Here is a 14,153-nt window from a genome sequence, read left to right as displayed (position 1 = left end):
TGTATTAAATCCTGATGATCGAGAGTTCGTTCTAATCTCGGGGTAGCCCTCCTGATATTTGTCCTCATAGTTTCTATTTAAGTAACATCGTTATCTATAAGAATTACATGATTTTAATCAGCCAGTTCACTGTAACTACATCGTGGCTTGTTACTGATCAATGTAAAGTCCTGCAGTCTTTCGTGAAGATCAGTCCGACAGGAAACGGTTTTGCTCATGGCGTGGAGTCTTTGCTCAGGTCACATCTCAGAGCCATAGGAAAGGAACATTACCAGGCATCCAGAAACACGTTTCACTTTCCGACGAGCGTGAGTCCCGCGTTCGTGCCCAGGCGGTCGAGCAGCTGCTGGTCTGGCGGCTCCGAGGACGCGCGGTAGCCGTCTTTGTCGGCGACGTAGCCCACCTTGTGCACCGTGCCCTCCGGAGTCGCGAACATGTAGGAGCCCCGCACCTTCAGCTCGTCGTTCTCCACGGTCCCTTCCTCCTCACGAGTGGTCGCGTCCTCGCGAGTGTACCTGAAAATGGGGAGTTGTCACACACACGATACTGGTCCACTTCAACACTAAGTACTTTGCAATATATTGCTCACACACACACACACACACGCGCGCGCGCGCGCGCGCGCACGCACGCACAAGCTTCCTGGCAAAAGAGGTCGTGCCGGTCGTCCCCACACTTTGAATCTGATGCTTGGACGGTCGTTTTAAGTGAGTCTTTACCGCACCCATATTGGGAATCGTCGATACGCTGAACCCCGGTAACATTGCGGCACGTAGGCGAGTAGTGGGCCGTACTTATAAAACGAAAGCACAAGCTTGATAGATAAAAGTCACAGCATTTACTTGCCAAGCAAATCGAGGCAGCGACGATTTTACGTCAGACTATATGAATAACCCTTACCACTCCTCCCTACCTTACACCTCTAACATAAAAGCGAAAGCTTCTATCGATCTGCTTCATCGGAATTGTCAGTGACCTTGAAACGTCCCCTTAGAAAAATTAATGAATTACTGTGCTGGTAAACCGCTTACGTTATATGATTTTCAAACAACTGAGCATTACTGAATGTACTCAGGCATTTCGCCGGGAATCGAACCCGGGAACCCGGGCGTGGGAAGCGAGAACGCTACCGCACGACCACGAGATGCGGGCTCACACCGCCCCCATCCTCCTCCCTCAGTCACCACTACCACCAACTGCATCTAATTTCTCTTATAGCCTTTCGCTCCAGTCTGTTCTTTAATCGCTTTCTTTCCTCTCCTGTTCCTACTACAAATTATTCAAATATGTTTCTGCAATCGAAGCTGGCCTAAAGTCTACATTTGAGTGGCTTTCACATAAACTGCCATGTCGACATCCAGTAGTCAATACCGGTAAATTTCTCTTTTCGGACACGTCGAAAGACTATTTTAGAAAACCACATTCGCAAAATTTCCCATAACATTGAAGTAATGTGCAGACTTTTTAATAAATCAACAAAATGGAAGCTTGAACGTCACAGTGATGTAATAGATATAGTTTTATTTGAGATTTCATACTCTAACCTTGAAATGGACGCATGATGACATCAATAAGAACAGGTCGTATAATTCGCTTTGCTACTAGTTTCAGTTAGCGGGTGATATTACTTTCTTTCAGTCTTTTCACACTGTAAACATTAACTTCAGAACAGAACGTGCAATTATACATATTACAAAGTGACATTGCCTCCATCTTCATAATGCCACGCTAACTGACAGCTCACGACTGATAGTCCGTGAAATCTGCCTCGGCTCACCAACGACTACAATAAGAGCTCAGCTCCGAGATCCACCTATCTCGTTCGAAGCCTACTCGCGTTTCTCTGGCGTCCTCACACTCAAGTTGAATTTATACTAATTCAGATTACTTAATATAATCACATTCCATTGAGAAAATTAAAGTAATTAAAGGAAGCATTGCGCTGATAATTTGTTTTGCATGTCGAGATAGTTATTTCCTGCCGCTGCAACCTAAGACCCCACTTCAACCGGGACTCGAAACCGAATTTCTAGTTTATCGCGAGCAGTCGCCTTAACCACCTCGGCTATCCATTCGCGGTCCCCGGAACGATCCAAACTTCCATGTAACGCACTGTCTGAACACGAAGATAGCTAAATTGGTCTCGACTCCTCGCTGTCCCGTTCGGGCACGGATAGCCGAAGTGGTTAAAGCGACTGCTCTCAATAAGAGGGAAATCCGGCCCCGAGTCTCGATCCAGCACAGATTTTCGTACGTCGCTATTGGGTAGCAGATCTGCACCTGAAACAGCTGGTGTCAAGCAATTTGTGTTCAGAGAATTAACTTAGAGTTATTTCTTCACCTCGCCCGTCTGTTCTTCCAGACATACAACTACATACATATACATATTATACATATACAGGGTAGTCCATTGATCGTGACCGGGCCAAATATCTCACGAAATAAGCATCAAACGAAAAACTACAAAGAACGAAACTTGTCTAGCTTGAAGGTGGAAACCAGATGTCGCTATGGTTGGCCCGCTAGATGGCGCTGCCATAGGTCAAACTGAAATCAACTGCGTTTCTTTAAAGAGGAACCCACATTTTTATTACATATTCGTGTAGTACGTAAAGAAATATGAAACTTTTAGTTGGACCACTTTTTTCGTTTTGTGATAGATGGCGCTGTAATTGTCACAAACATATGGCTCACAATTTTAGACGAACAGTTGGTAACAGGTTGGTTTTTTAAATTAAAATACAGAAAGTAGGTACGTTTCAACATTTCATTTAGGTTGTTCCAATGTGATTATGTACCTTTGTGAACTTATCATTTCTAAGATAGCATGCTGTTACAGCGCGATTACCTGTAAATACCACATTAATGGAATAAATGCTCAAATGCTCCGTCAACCACATGCATTTGGCAATACGTGTAACGACATACCTCTCAACATCGGGTAATTCGCCTTCCGTAATGTTCGCACATGCACTGACAATGCTCTGACGCATGTTATCAGGCCTTGTCGGTGGATCACAATAGCAAATATCCTTCAACGTTCCCCACAGAAAGAAATCCGGGGCATCAGATCCGGTGAACGTGCTTCGACGACCAATCCACCTGTCATGAAATATGCAATTCAATACCGCTTCAACCGCACGCGAGCTATGTGCCGGACATCCATCATGTTGGAAGTACATCGCCATTCTGTCATGCAGTGAAACATCGTGTAGTAACATCGGTAGAACATTACGTAGCAAATCAGCATACACTGCACCATTTAGATGGCCATCAATAAAATGGGGCCAATTATCCTTTCTCCCATAATGCGGCACCATACATTAACCCGCCAAGGTAATTGATGTTCCACTTGTCGCAGCCATCGTGGATTTTCCGTTGCCCCATAGTGCATATTATGCCGGGTTACGTTACCGCTGTTGGTGAATGACGCTTCGTCGCTAAATAGAACACGTGCAAAAAATCTGTCATCGTCCCGTAATTTCTCTTGTGCCCAGTGGCAGAACTGTACACTACGTTCAAAGTCGTCGCCATGCAATTCCTGGGGCATAGAAATATGGTACGGGTGCAATCGATGCTGATGTAGCATTCTCAACACCGACGTTTTTGAGATTCCCGATTCTCGCGCAAATGATCTGCTACTGATGTGCGGATTAGCCGCGACAGCAGCTAAAACACCTACTTGGGCATTATCATTTGTTGCAGGTCGTGGTTGTCGTTTCACATGCGGCTGAACACTTCCTGTTTCCTTAAATAACGTAACTATCCGGCGAACGGTCCGGACACTTGGAAGATGTTGTCCAGGATACCGAACAGAATACATAGCACATGCCCACTGGGCATTTTGATCACAATAGCCATACATCAACACGATGTCGACCTTTTCCACAATTGGTAAATTGTGGATATCCTGTTGATGTATGGCTATTGTTACCAAAATGCCCAATGGGCGTGTGCTATTTATGCTGCTCGGTATCTTTTACCACATCATCTAAGTGTCCGGACCATTCGCCGGATTGTTACGGTCCATTTTAACACGGGTAATATATCACGAAGCAATTGTTCCTGAACCAGGTAGTTTGAATGCAGTGCCTGTATATTTAGTTTTAAACGTTTTCCAAATTCGACTTATGCCCTTGCCAAATTCGACTTATGCCCTGTCTCCAGTGACTTCCACGTCTACCGATGTTGAGGGTAGGAATATCATAGACGAAGTACCAGCGCCTATTAGAGAAGGATACGGGAAGAGTGTTTCTTTCAAAAACACCGTATCGACCTCCGGCTGAATTGGTTCACCACACCACCGAAATCCTGAATCTGGATTCCAAACAAGGGTAAGAACAACTTCCACTCAACAGCTAGCGCAGTTTCATGGTACTGCGTCACTTCTCTGAATGAGAGCCTTCTCTTTTCTCCTTCCAAATAATACCGTGAACGTTCTCCAATTGCGTTATTTAACACTAGTCTAAACCGTAATAGTTGTTCCCCATAAAGGAAAAACCACAGAAAAGTTTTGGGAAATAATATGGTAGCAAGCAGACAGCAATAATGAGATGCACTTTTAGTCGATGATGAAATATATGTAACATAACAGTCAAATACAGTACCCCCAACGCCACGGGTCGATGCCATTGAAGTTGTTGAACTCCTGAATAACACTGGCGAGCCTGGAGGCGACCCGAGGAATGAAGCGCGCAGCGAAACCTTGAGGTTGCGCCAAGGCAGCACTTAGCGCCGCGGCAGCCAGCAGCAACTGGAAGGAAAGATACGTACAAAATAACAGCTACACTAACCGAGCGTGTCAAGTCACGGTCTTACAAGAAAGAATATTACTGTACTTTTCATATTAGATAACGTAACGTAATACTTGCGAACAGGGGCAACGTAAGTTGCGAGTATTACTAGCGATACAAAATGCACTTCCTTATTCTTTATGTTCTCTCACATTGCATCTAGGAAATCTGATTATTATTAATATTATCACTATTATTATTATTATTAGTATTACTATTATCATTTCGTTTGGGCCCTACTGGACCACGCAATATAGGGGTAAGATGCCTAAATTGTACCATCTTTAAGAGTTTATTTACTATAGGCTAAGCACTAGGTTACAAAATTGTTTAAACAATCCATCCTTAGCTGCAGGATGTTGATCTAGGTATTTTATTTAAAGAATGGGATTCTAAACATCTCTAAGTGGTAAGATTGGTAATTTGTTTCCAGTAGATGCATAAGCTGCAACCCCTAACCCACCCACCCCACCCCCCTCCCCGTTATAAAATTATTCCTTAGTTTTAAGATATGTGTTAGTCTAGTTTAGGGAAATATTCACTATTTCAGTTCTTACATCACTATTTTCATTCATTGCAGTATAGCTATTTCACTCCTGCCCCAGTCCCCCAATACTTGCATGAACCCACATTTTGCGTGTCATGCATCTGATCATTTCTTACATTTGATCTTCCTCACACGCATAGCTATATCACTGCTCTCTCTAACGAGTTTCTGTGGTGTCTTCACCGTACAGTCCCTAAAACACTGTCTTTGTTCATGTTATCCCGCATTTTTCATGAGATTCTTGTCGGCTTATAAGCATGTTGACTGCACCTTGATGTTTTGCTTCCAGCTTCCATCATTTCCCTCCGATTTGGCGATATTTCTTGAATGGACCGCTTCAGCCCACTTTTTACCTGCAATTGCTTCATTTATTTTGAAATTATGGGGCAGTCTGTTTCGTTGTACAATGTCGGACGCATCATCTCTTCAAATGACAGAAAATGGTCTTGCAATTCGTTTTCAGCTTCTTTGGAAATCACTTAAACACCGTCAAAAAATTTTAAGTTTTTATTTGAATTTTGGTTTCCATTCTAAGCATTTACCTTATTTTATATGCGTGCACACTGATTTAATTCCCGATATTTAGGTATACTTTTAGAGCTAAATGTAACTCATTTGTACTTCACTTCCCTAACGCCCTCCTACTCGTACTGGAATACAAAATAATTATTTAATTAATATCGTAGGGTAAAGAAAGCATTATTAAATTCACCATGTCATTTATAAACATTATGTTAGATTAATAACGCTGAATGCATGTTTTAAAGGTCATACAAGAGAAAGTTTATTAAACTGTACTGCTACAATATCGAAAAATTATAGCCGCTCATTATAGGCAACGACGCCATTTTCTGTTAGCCAGTTACCTACAAACGAACCACAAGAAATACAGACACATGTCCGTCGGAAAATAAAGTTTATCTCAAGTACATTCAGACATTACGTTACCGAGCGAGGTGGCGCAGTGGTTAGCACACTGGACTCGCATTCGGGAGGACGACGGTTCAATCCCGTCTCCGGCCATCCTGATTTAGGTTTTCCGTGATTTCCCTAAACCGCTTCAGGTAAATGCCTGGATGGTTCCTTTGAAAGGGCACGGCCGATTTCCTTCCCCATCCTTCCCTCACCCGAGCTTGCGCTCCGTCTCTAATGACCTCGTTGTCGACGGGACGTTAAACACTAATCTCCTCCCCCCCAGACATTACGTTGCCACTTATAACAACAATTCTCTTATGCCACATTCACAAAATGTGAGACTAAAACTACAACAACGTTGACGCTGTGTTCAGGCGATCTGTTCCTCAACTGACAGGTGATACTACAATCCCAGAAGCACGTATTTTACGCTAACCTCACTAATTGTCCAATACCACAAGAGACGTGAATTTTATAGCAGTGGTACAAATTAGGAGTCGGTACGACGTTGTCATCTCTCCCTTACAACATTATTTCCTTTGTTTCACCAAGTTACCTGATGTTCTTTGATTTTACTATTCTCTGTGAGTTATTGTTTCGTTTACCATGAGCTACCGCTTATCCATCCTGTTCAAAGTTTCCTTTAGTTATGTTTTTTACATCTCTCTAAAAGAATTAGGCAGCATTAGTCAAATATTAAGCATCCAGATTCTGGCTTTAAATAGAAATACACATTTGCAGAACGCTCCCGGCTACATCGTAAAGGAAAGCTATAGAACGGAAGCAAGACAACTCATTCATTTCACACACGAGTAGCGCGGAAAACGAGACTTGTTGTGAAGAGAAGATGAAATATCGAAAACGTGCAGAAGGATGCTGTATAATTACACAGCCAAATAATCTGCTCTTGAAACAAGTATTTATTTCACTGTGAATGTCGGACGTATAAGAAATGTAGAAAGAGTAAACTCTAGTAACAGTTGAAAACGGTTTTGATTTTCCAATTTCTCAATACTCCTTTCAGCACATGGAATCCTTGATGAAAGGAAGCAAATCTGCCTCCTCGGTGTAATTCAGTAGAGCTCTTTGACTTCAGTAGTGGAGCGGACAGAGCAACTTCCGAACACTGTTCCGTCTGTGAGGATGTCTGCAATGGTTGTTCCAACCTTAGACCGTTCACGCATTGCCGCGTTACCTCAAAAAAGGGGTGTTGCCATGTTAATTCGCAAACAGCGACGTTGTTTTCAACATTAAACTGTTGGAGTGATGTACAGAACGTTGAAGATATGCCTCGTAGTTTTCCTCGGAGATGAACAGCGCCAGCTGAAGACAAACACAGCTCGTTGTTACGCAGAAGTGCGCAGCAGTAGGTGAGAACTATTGTGTCGACACAAAGAGTGTGCAACCACCACCACCACCACATGATCCTTTTGGTCTCTTCCGTGTCCTTAAGGGGTATAGATAGATTCTTCAATCATGTTTTATGCCAACATTATGTATGTATGGAGAACGCCCCTAACCGCAGTCTAGATTCATGGTTGTGCATAATCTGGATTTGATGCTGCGCACTCCCAGCCTTAAAGTCAAATTTTCGGCGTTGCATTTGTCTGTCAACACAATGATGCGCGAGCACAACCCACTCACCTAGTAAACACATTCCTTCAGGAGGCAGGCATCCACCTAATCCTTCAGCGTATGCTGGCAAGCACAATTTATACGTGGTTGGTATTAGTCAGAATTTGCAATACGCCGTCCACGGGACCCTTCTCACATACTGGATCCGATCAGCACGGCCACAATAAATTTTTCTGACAGGTATGATCCCAACGAAGTTTTTTGTTTTACTTTTGCACATTCAAGGGATTTTCAATTATTTCGGTTGCAAAATACATTTCAAGCTTCATAGGCCTCATTCTGCTCCCTTTGAATCTAAGGCTACACACGTTCTAGGATGTCTAGGTGGTTGAAACATTCACAGACCAGTTTAAAAGTACACTGTCTGATCAAAAGTACGCAGGACATTAAAACAGCGTGACCCCACTTCCGCATTTACCATGACGGCTCGAAGGCTTCTGGGTATGCTTTCAATGAGATGTCTGAAGATCTGTGGTGGAATGGCAGTCCATTATTACTCAAGAACGATACCAAAGACGGTACTGACGTTGGACCCAAGGGTTTGGAGCAAAGTCGAATTTCTAACTTATCCCAGAGGTGTTCCGTTGAGTTCAGGCTGGGACTCTGGACAGGTCACTCTGTTCCAACAACGTTAATGTCCACAAAACGTTGCCTCACCAATGCTACTTTATTACAAGTTGCATGCTCGTGCTAATACAGTCATCATCCTCTACTGTACACGGTACATATCGCGGTAAAATGTGTTCATATCATTCTGCGCATACCGTTTTCATAGGCACAATAAGGGGACCACACTATAACCCTGAAACTCGCCCCATTCTTTCCACCTCCTCTGTATTTGACTTATGGCACCATATAAATTGGAATAATAGTTCTCAACATTCGCGAAACTCAGGGTGTAACATGATTAATCACTCGTTTCCCGTTACTTACTGTCCAGTGGGGTACAGAAATGTACAGCTTGCGTTGGTATCCCGTTATATCCCAGTCGTTTCTACACTTTGGCGCAGTCACTCTCCTGGAACTCAAGAGAGATTCCTTTCGCTGATTTCATGCGATTTTTTTACAGTTACTCTCCAAAAGGCTCGACACTCCCTTCCTGTCAGTACATGAGGTCTGCCTGTTCTTTGTTATCTGTGGTTATTCCTCAGCGTTTACACTTCAAAATCGGCTCACCAACAGTCGACTTTGGCAGTTTTTGAAGGGTTGACTAGTTCACGTTTTAAGTTACTGAGCTCGCCTCAGCAAGCCGAACTTTTGTTACTGCTTCTCTTCTGGATCATTCCTTAACTCGTCTGCTCCCGTCACTCTTGTGATTTGGTCTTCCTATAGGGCCACCGGTTTTATGCCATTTGCCTCTGTTTCTATCCCTCTTGAACCATGCGCCTTGCCCTTCGCTCTGTTATTCAACTTCTTCCATGTAATATCACTGTCCTTTAACGCCACTTGAACTAGCAACTGCAAACAACAAATGTGCATTGACAAGTCAGCTGGGAGCGAGCATTGTTCAATAGTGGACCAGCAGCCGCAATGGATCGTCATTGTCATGTCATAAATCGCTACGGAGCATCTCTAAATAAAATGTAAAGAAAGGTTCCGGAAGAACAGGAAAGTGTTTGGAACGTTTGCCCTCGAAACCAACGACAAGTGGGCAACTGCCGCGACTGGGTTGAAGCGCAAAAGGCGACGACTACTTTTGTGGAAAAATCATCAGGCTGATGAGCTTTGCTGTTACCAATAACAGTCTACCACAAAACAACATAATGCAGAATGAGTCTCTTAACGGTTCGTCAAGACCGATGAAGGCGCGGATGAGTCACATCCCAAAGAAGGACATTTTAGGCAGCTTCACAAGGCTGTATGAACGTCCTATGCATTGGATTCAGGTAGGAGAAGACTATGTGGAACACATGAAGCACTAAAACCACGATCCTAACTTTTGTGCAGTCTCGAAAGCTCTCGGACAGACATGGTAAGTTCTTTCTTACGTTTATACCCGCAATAAATAGAATTTTGTGTGTCACACCCTAATTTATTTAGAATATGAGTGCTGTTTGTACTGCAGCAGTCCATGTAACGTCCTAAAAGGCACAAGGACCAAACTAAGACGGAAGAAGATCTACTACAATAACGTGACGAAAGTCACGGTTTACTTCCTAATATAGCTTCGGACTTCCTTTCGCCCGACTTAGTGCAGCAACTCGACGTTGCACTGACTCAACAGCTCATTAGAAGTCACCTATGAAATAGTCAGCCATGGGTCCGTAGTTGCGGAAGTGTTGTCCGTGCAAGATTTTGTGCAAGAAATGACCTATCTACCATGCTCCTTAAATGTTCGATGGGATTCATTTCGGGCGATCTGGGTGGCCTAATCATTCGCTCGGACTGTCCAGAATGATCTCCAAACCAATTGCGGACAATTATGGTCGGACGACTTCGCGCATTGTCTTCCATAAAAATTCCGTAGTTGCTTGGAAACATGGAGTCTGTGAATGGCTGAAAATGGTCTTCAAGTAGCCTAATTGTAGTCAATAATCGGTTCAGTTGGAGTTGAGGACCCAGTTTATTCCATGTAAACACAGAACACACCACTACGGAGTCACCACCAGTTTGCACATTGCCTTGTTGTTAACTTGAGTACGTGACTTCATGGGGTCTGCGCCACACTCGAACACTACCATCAGCTCTTACCAACAGAAATTGTGTATACGATTCAACGAAAATGGTTCAAATGGCTCTGAGCACTATGGGAGTTAACATCTGAGATCATCAGTCCCCTAGACTTAGAACTACTTAAACCTAACTAACCTAAGGACATCACACACATCCATTCCCAAGCAGGATTCGAACCTGCAACCGTAGCAGCAGCGCAGTTCCAGACTGAAGCGGCCACAGCGGCCGGCGCTACGATTCAACCGATATGGTCATGAGAGCAGGAGAGGCGCTGCGGACAAAATCGTTCTGTTAGCAAGGGCACTCGCGTCGGTCGTCTGCTGCCATTTCTCACTAACATCACATTTCGCCGTACCGTCCAATGTATACGTTCGTCTTACGTGCCGCATCGTTTTCTATGTTTGTTTCACGCAGAGTTGCTTGTCTTTCAGCCCTGAAAAGTCTATGCGAACGCCATAAAAAATCATTTGCCATCTTGATTGACTGTTTTTGTTACATTACTATATAAGATAGCTAACTTTCGTATTATAAGTTCAAAAAGTTTCTACATCTACATCTACATGGATACTCTGCAAATCACATTTAAGTGCCTGGCAGAGGGTTCAACGAACTACCTTCACAATTCTCCATTATTCCAATCTCGTATAGCGCGCGGAAAGAATGAACACCTTTATCTTTCCGTACGAGCTCTGATTTCCCTTATTTTATCGTGGTGATCGTTCCGCCCTATGTAGGTCGGCGTCAACAAAATATTTTCGCATTCGGAGGAGAAAGTTGGTGATTGGAATTTCGTGAGAAGATTCCGTCGCGACGAAAACCGCCTTTCTTTTAATGACTTCCAGCCCACATCCTGTATCATTTCTGTGACACTCTCTCCCATATTTCGCGATAATACAAAACGTGCTGCCTTTCTTTGAACTTTTTCGATGTACTCCGTCAGTCCTATCTGGTAATGATCCCACACCACGGAGCAGCATTCTAACAGAGGACGGACAAGTTTAGTGTAGGCAGTCTCCTTAGAAGGTCTGTTAAGTTTTCTAAGTGTCCTGTTAATAAAAAACAGTCTTTGGTTAGCCTTCCCCGCAACATTTTCTATGTCTTCTTTCCCATTTAAGTTGTTCGTAATTGTAATACCTAGGTGTTTAGTTGAATTTATGGCTTTTAGATTAGACAGATTTATCGTGTAACCGAAGTTTAACAAGTTCCTTTTAGCACTCATGTGGATGACCTCACACTTTTCTTTATTTAGGGTCAACTGTCACTTTTCGCATCATTCAGATATTTTTTCTAAATCGTTTTGCAGTTTGTTTTCATCTTGTGATGACTTTATTAGTCGATAAACGACAGCGTCATCTGCAAACAACCAAAGACAGCTGCTCAGATTGTCTCCCAAATTGTTTATATAGATAAGGAACAGCAAAGGGTCTATAACACTACCTTGGGAAACGCCTGAAATCACTACTGTTTTACTCGATGACTTTCCGTCAGTTTCCAGAATGAGATTTTCACTCTGCAGCGGAGTGTGCGCTGATATGAAACTTCCTGGCAGATTAAAACTGTGTGCCCGACCGAGACTCGAACTCGGGACCTTTGCCTTTCTCGGGCAAGTGCTCTGCCATCTGAGCTACCGAAGCACGACTCACGCCCGGTACTCACAGCTTTTACTTCTGCCAGTAGAGCTTCAGTAAAGTTTGGAAGGTAGGAGACGAGATACTGGCAGAAGTAAAGCTGTGAGTACCGGGCGTGAGGCGTGCTTCGGTAGCTCAGATGGTAGAGCACTTGCCCGCGAAAGACAAAGGTCCCGAGTTCGAGTCTCGGTTGGGCACACAGTTTTAATCTGCCTGGAAGTTTCCGTCAGTTACTACGAACTGTGACCTCTCTGACAGGAAATCGCAAATCCAGTCACATAACTGAGAGGATATTCCTTAAGCACGCAATTTTACTACGAGCCGCTTGTGTGGTACAGTGTCAAAACACGTAAAGTGGCGCGAAATATTCAGATATTCACGTGGAGTGCATGGTGCTGACGAACGGCTTGGAATAGTTAGCCATCAGGAGATGGGGCTCATAGACCGAAATTAGTTAATGGATTCAAGTATTTGTGGCAGGTTGCGTTATTTACCAACAATTGTTAACGGCCGCTATAAATAGAAGAAACGAGAAAATGTAAGGCTACTCTACCACTTCGACAGCCTGCGCTCGATATTGGAGACCAGCCAAGTCGTGTAAAACTTACCGTGATCACGTTCATCCCTGCGACTCCTGGACGCCTCGGACTGGGGCACACAAGTGTGCGTCGCGAGAACACGGGGCGTCTCTTATAGCGCCGCCAGTCACCCGCTTGACGCCCCTAGGGCGCGTCACTGCCACCGTTACGCTAGGTTTCTGCAGCGCTGGTCGCAGAGCAGAGCCCTCGACTTTCTACCGTCTCTGTGTTCCACAGACTGTTACGCAACTGAATTAAAGTGTTGCGGCGTGGACGTAATTACGCACAGCGTTACCCTAGGATAATTTGAAGACTAACAGTACTTCTCGCAGGAGGAGAGCAAGGACGAAAGAAAAGGAAGGTTAACGTCCCATCAAAAACGAGCTCTTTAAAGGAGTGACACTACGTGGACTGGACAAGGATGGAAAGTTGTTACCTTTACACTTCTTCTCCGACGTCTTCACGATTCAGTATGACGGAAAGCTATTTTAGCAATTCTCGTGTGAAGCTCAGCTTGCTCTTTTCTCACATGACATACCGCGATCTATGGATATAGGGCAACAGGCGGATTCCATATTTCTAGATTTAAAAACATTTGACACGGTACCCCACTGCAGACTGTTAACGAAGGTATGAACATACGGAACAGGTTCCCAGCTACGTAAGTGGCTCGAGGACTTTTTAAGTAATACAACCCAGGATGTTGTCCTCCACAGCCACTGATCGTAAGAGACAATCGTATCGTCCGGTGTGCCCAAGGGAAGTTTGATAGGACTGCTATTATCTTCTAATTACTTGAATGATTTGGTGGGCCGCACGGGATTAGCTGAGCGGTCTAAGGCGCTGCAGTCATGGACTGTGCGGCTGGTCCCGGTGGAGGTTCGAGTCCTCCCTCGGGCATGAGTGTGTGTGTTTGTCCTTAGGATAACTTAGGTTAAGTAGTGTGTAAGCATAGGGACTGATGACCTTAGCAGTTAAGTCCCATAAGATTTCACACACATTTGAACATTTTTTATGATCTGGTGGACAGTAATCTGAAATTGTTTGCTGATGGTACTGTGGTGTACGGCAAGTTTCGAGGAAGACTGATTGTAGGATGACACAAGATGACTTGAACAATGTTTCTATTTTGTGCCGTGAATGACAGTTGGCTGTGTGTGAAATCTTATGGGACTTAACTGCTAAGGTCATCAGTCCCTAAGCTTACACACTACTTAACCTAAATTATCCTAAGGACAAACACACACACACCCATTCACGAGGGAGGACTCGAATCTCCGCCAGGACCAGCCGCACAGTCCATGACTGCAGCGCCCGAGACCGCTTGGCTAATCCCGCGCGGACAGTTGCCTCTCAATGTAGAAAAAAGGGAAGTAATGACGAT

General features: G+C 44.0%; 1 protein-coding gene across 1 annotated transcript; it reads right to left on the bottom strand.

The window, feature by feature from the left end:
* Positions 1-292: 292 nt before the first annotated feature.
* Positions 293-12,814, bottom strand: LOC124545770 (endocuticle structural glycoprotein ABD-5-like). Its single transcript, XM_047124716.1, has 3 exons — positions 12,800-12,814; positions 4,608-4,753; positions 293-515 (listed from the first exon to the last, which is right to left on the bottom strand). Exons 1-3 carry the CDS (start codon positions 12,812-12,814, stop codon positions 293-295), a joined length of 384 nt encoding a protein of 127 aa, XP_046980672.1.
* Between the last annotated feature and the right edge of the window lie 1,339 nt (positions 12,815-14,153).

Source organism: Schistocerca americana, chromosome 8 (genome assembly GCF_021461395.2).
Source record: "Schistocerca americana isolate TAMUIC-IGC-003095 chromosome 8, iqSchAmer2.1, whole genome shotgun sequence".
Lineage (NCBI taxonomy): Eukaryota > Metazoa > Arthropoda > Insecta > Orthoptera > Acrididae > Schistocerca > Schistocerca americana.
Note: the sequence above shows the minus strand (reverse complement) of the source record. Positions and strands in the feature narration are given on the sequence as shown.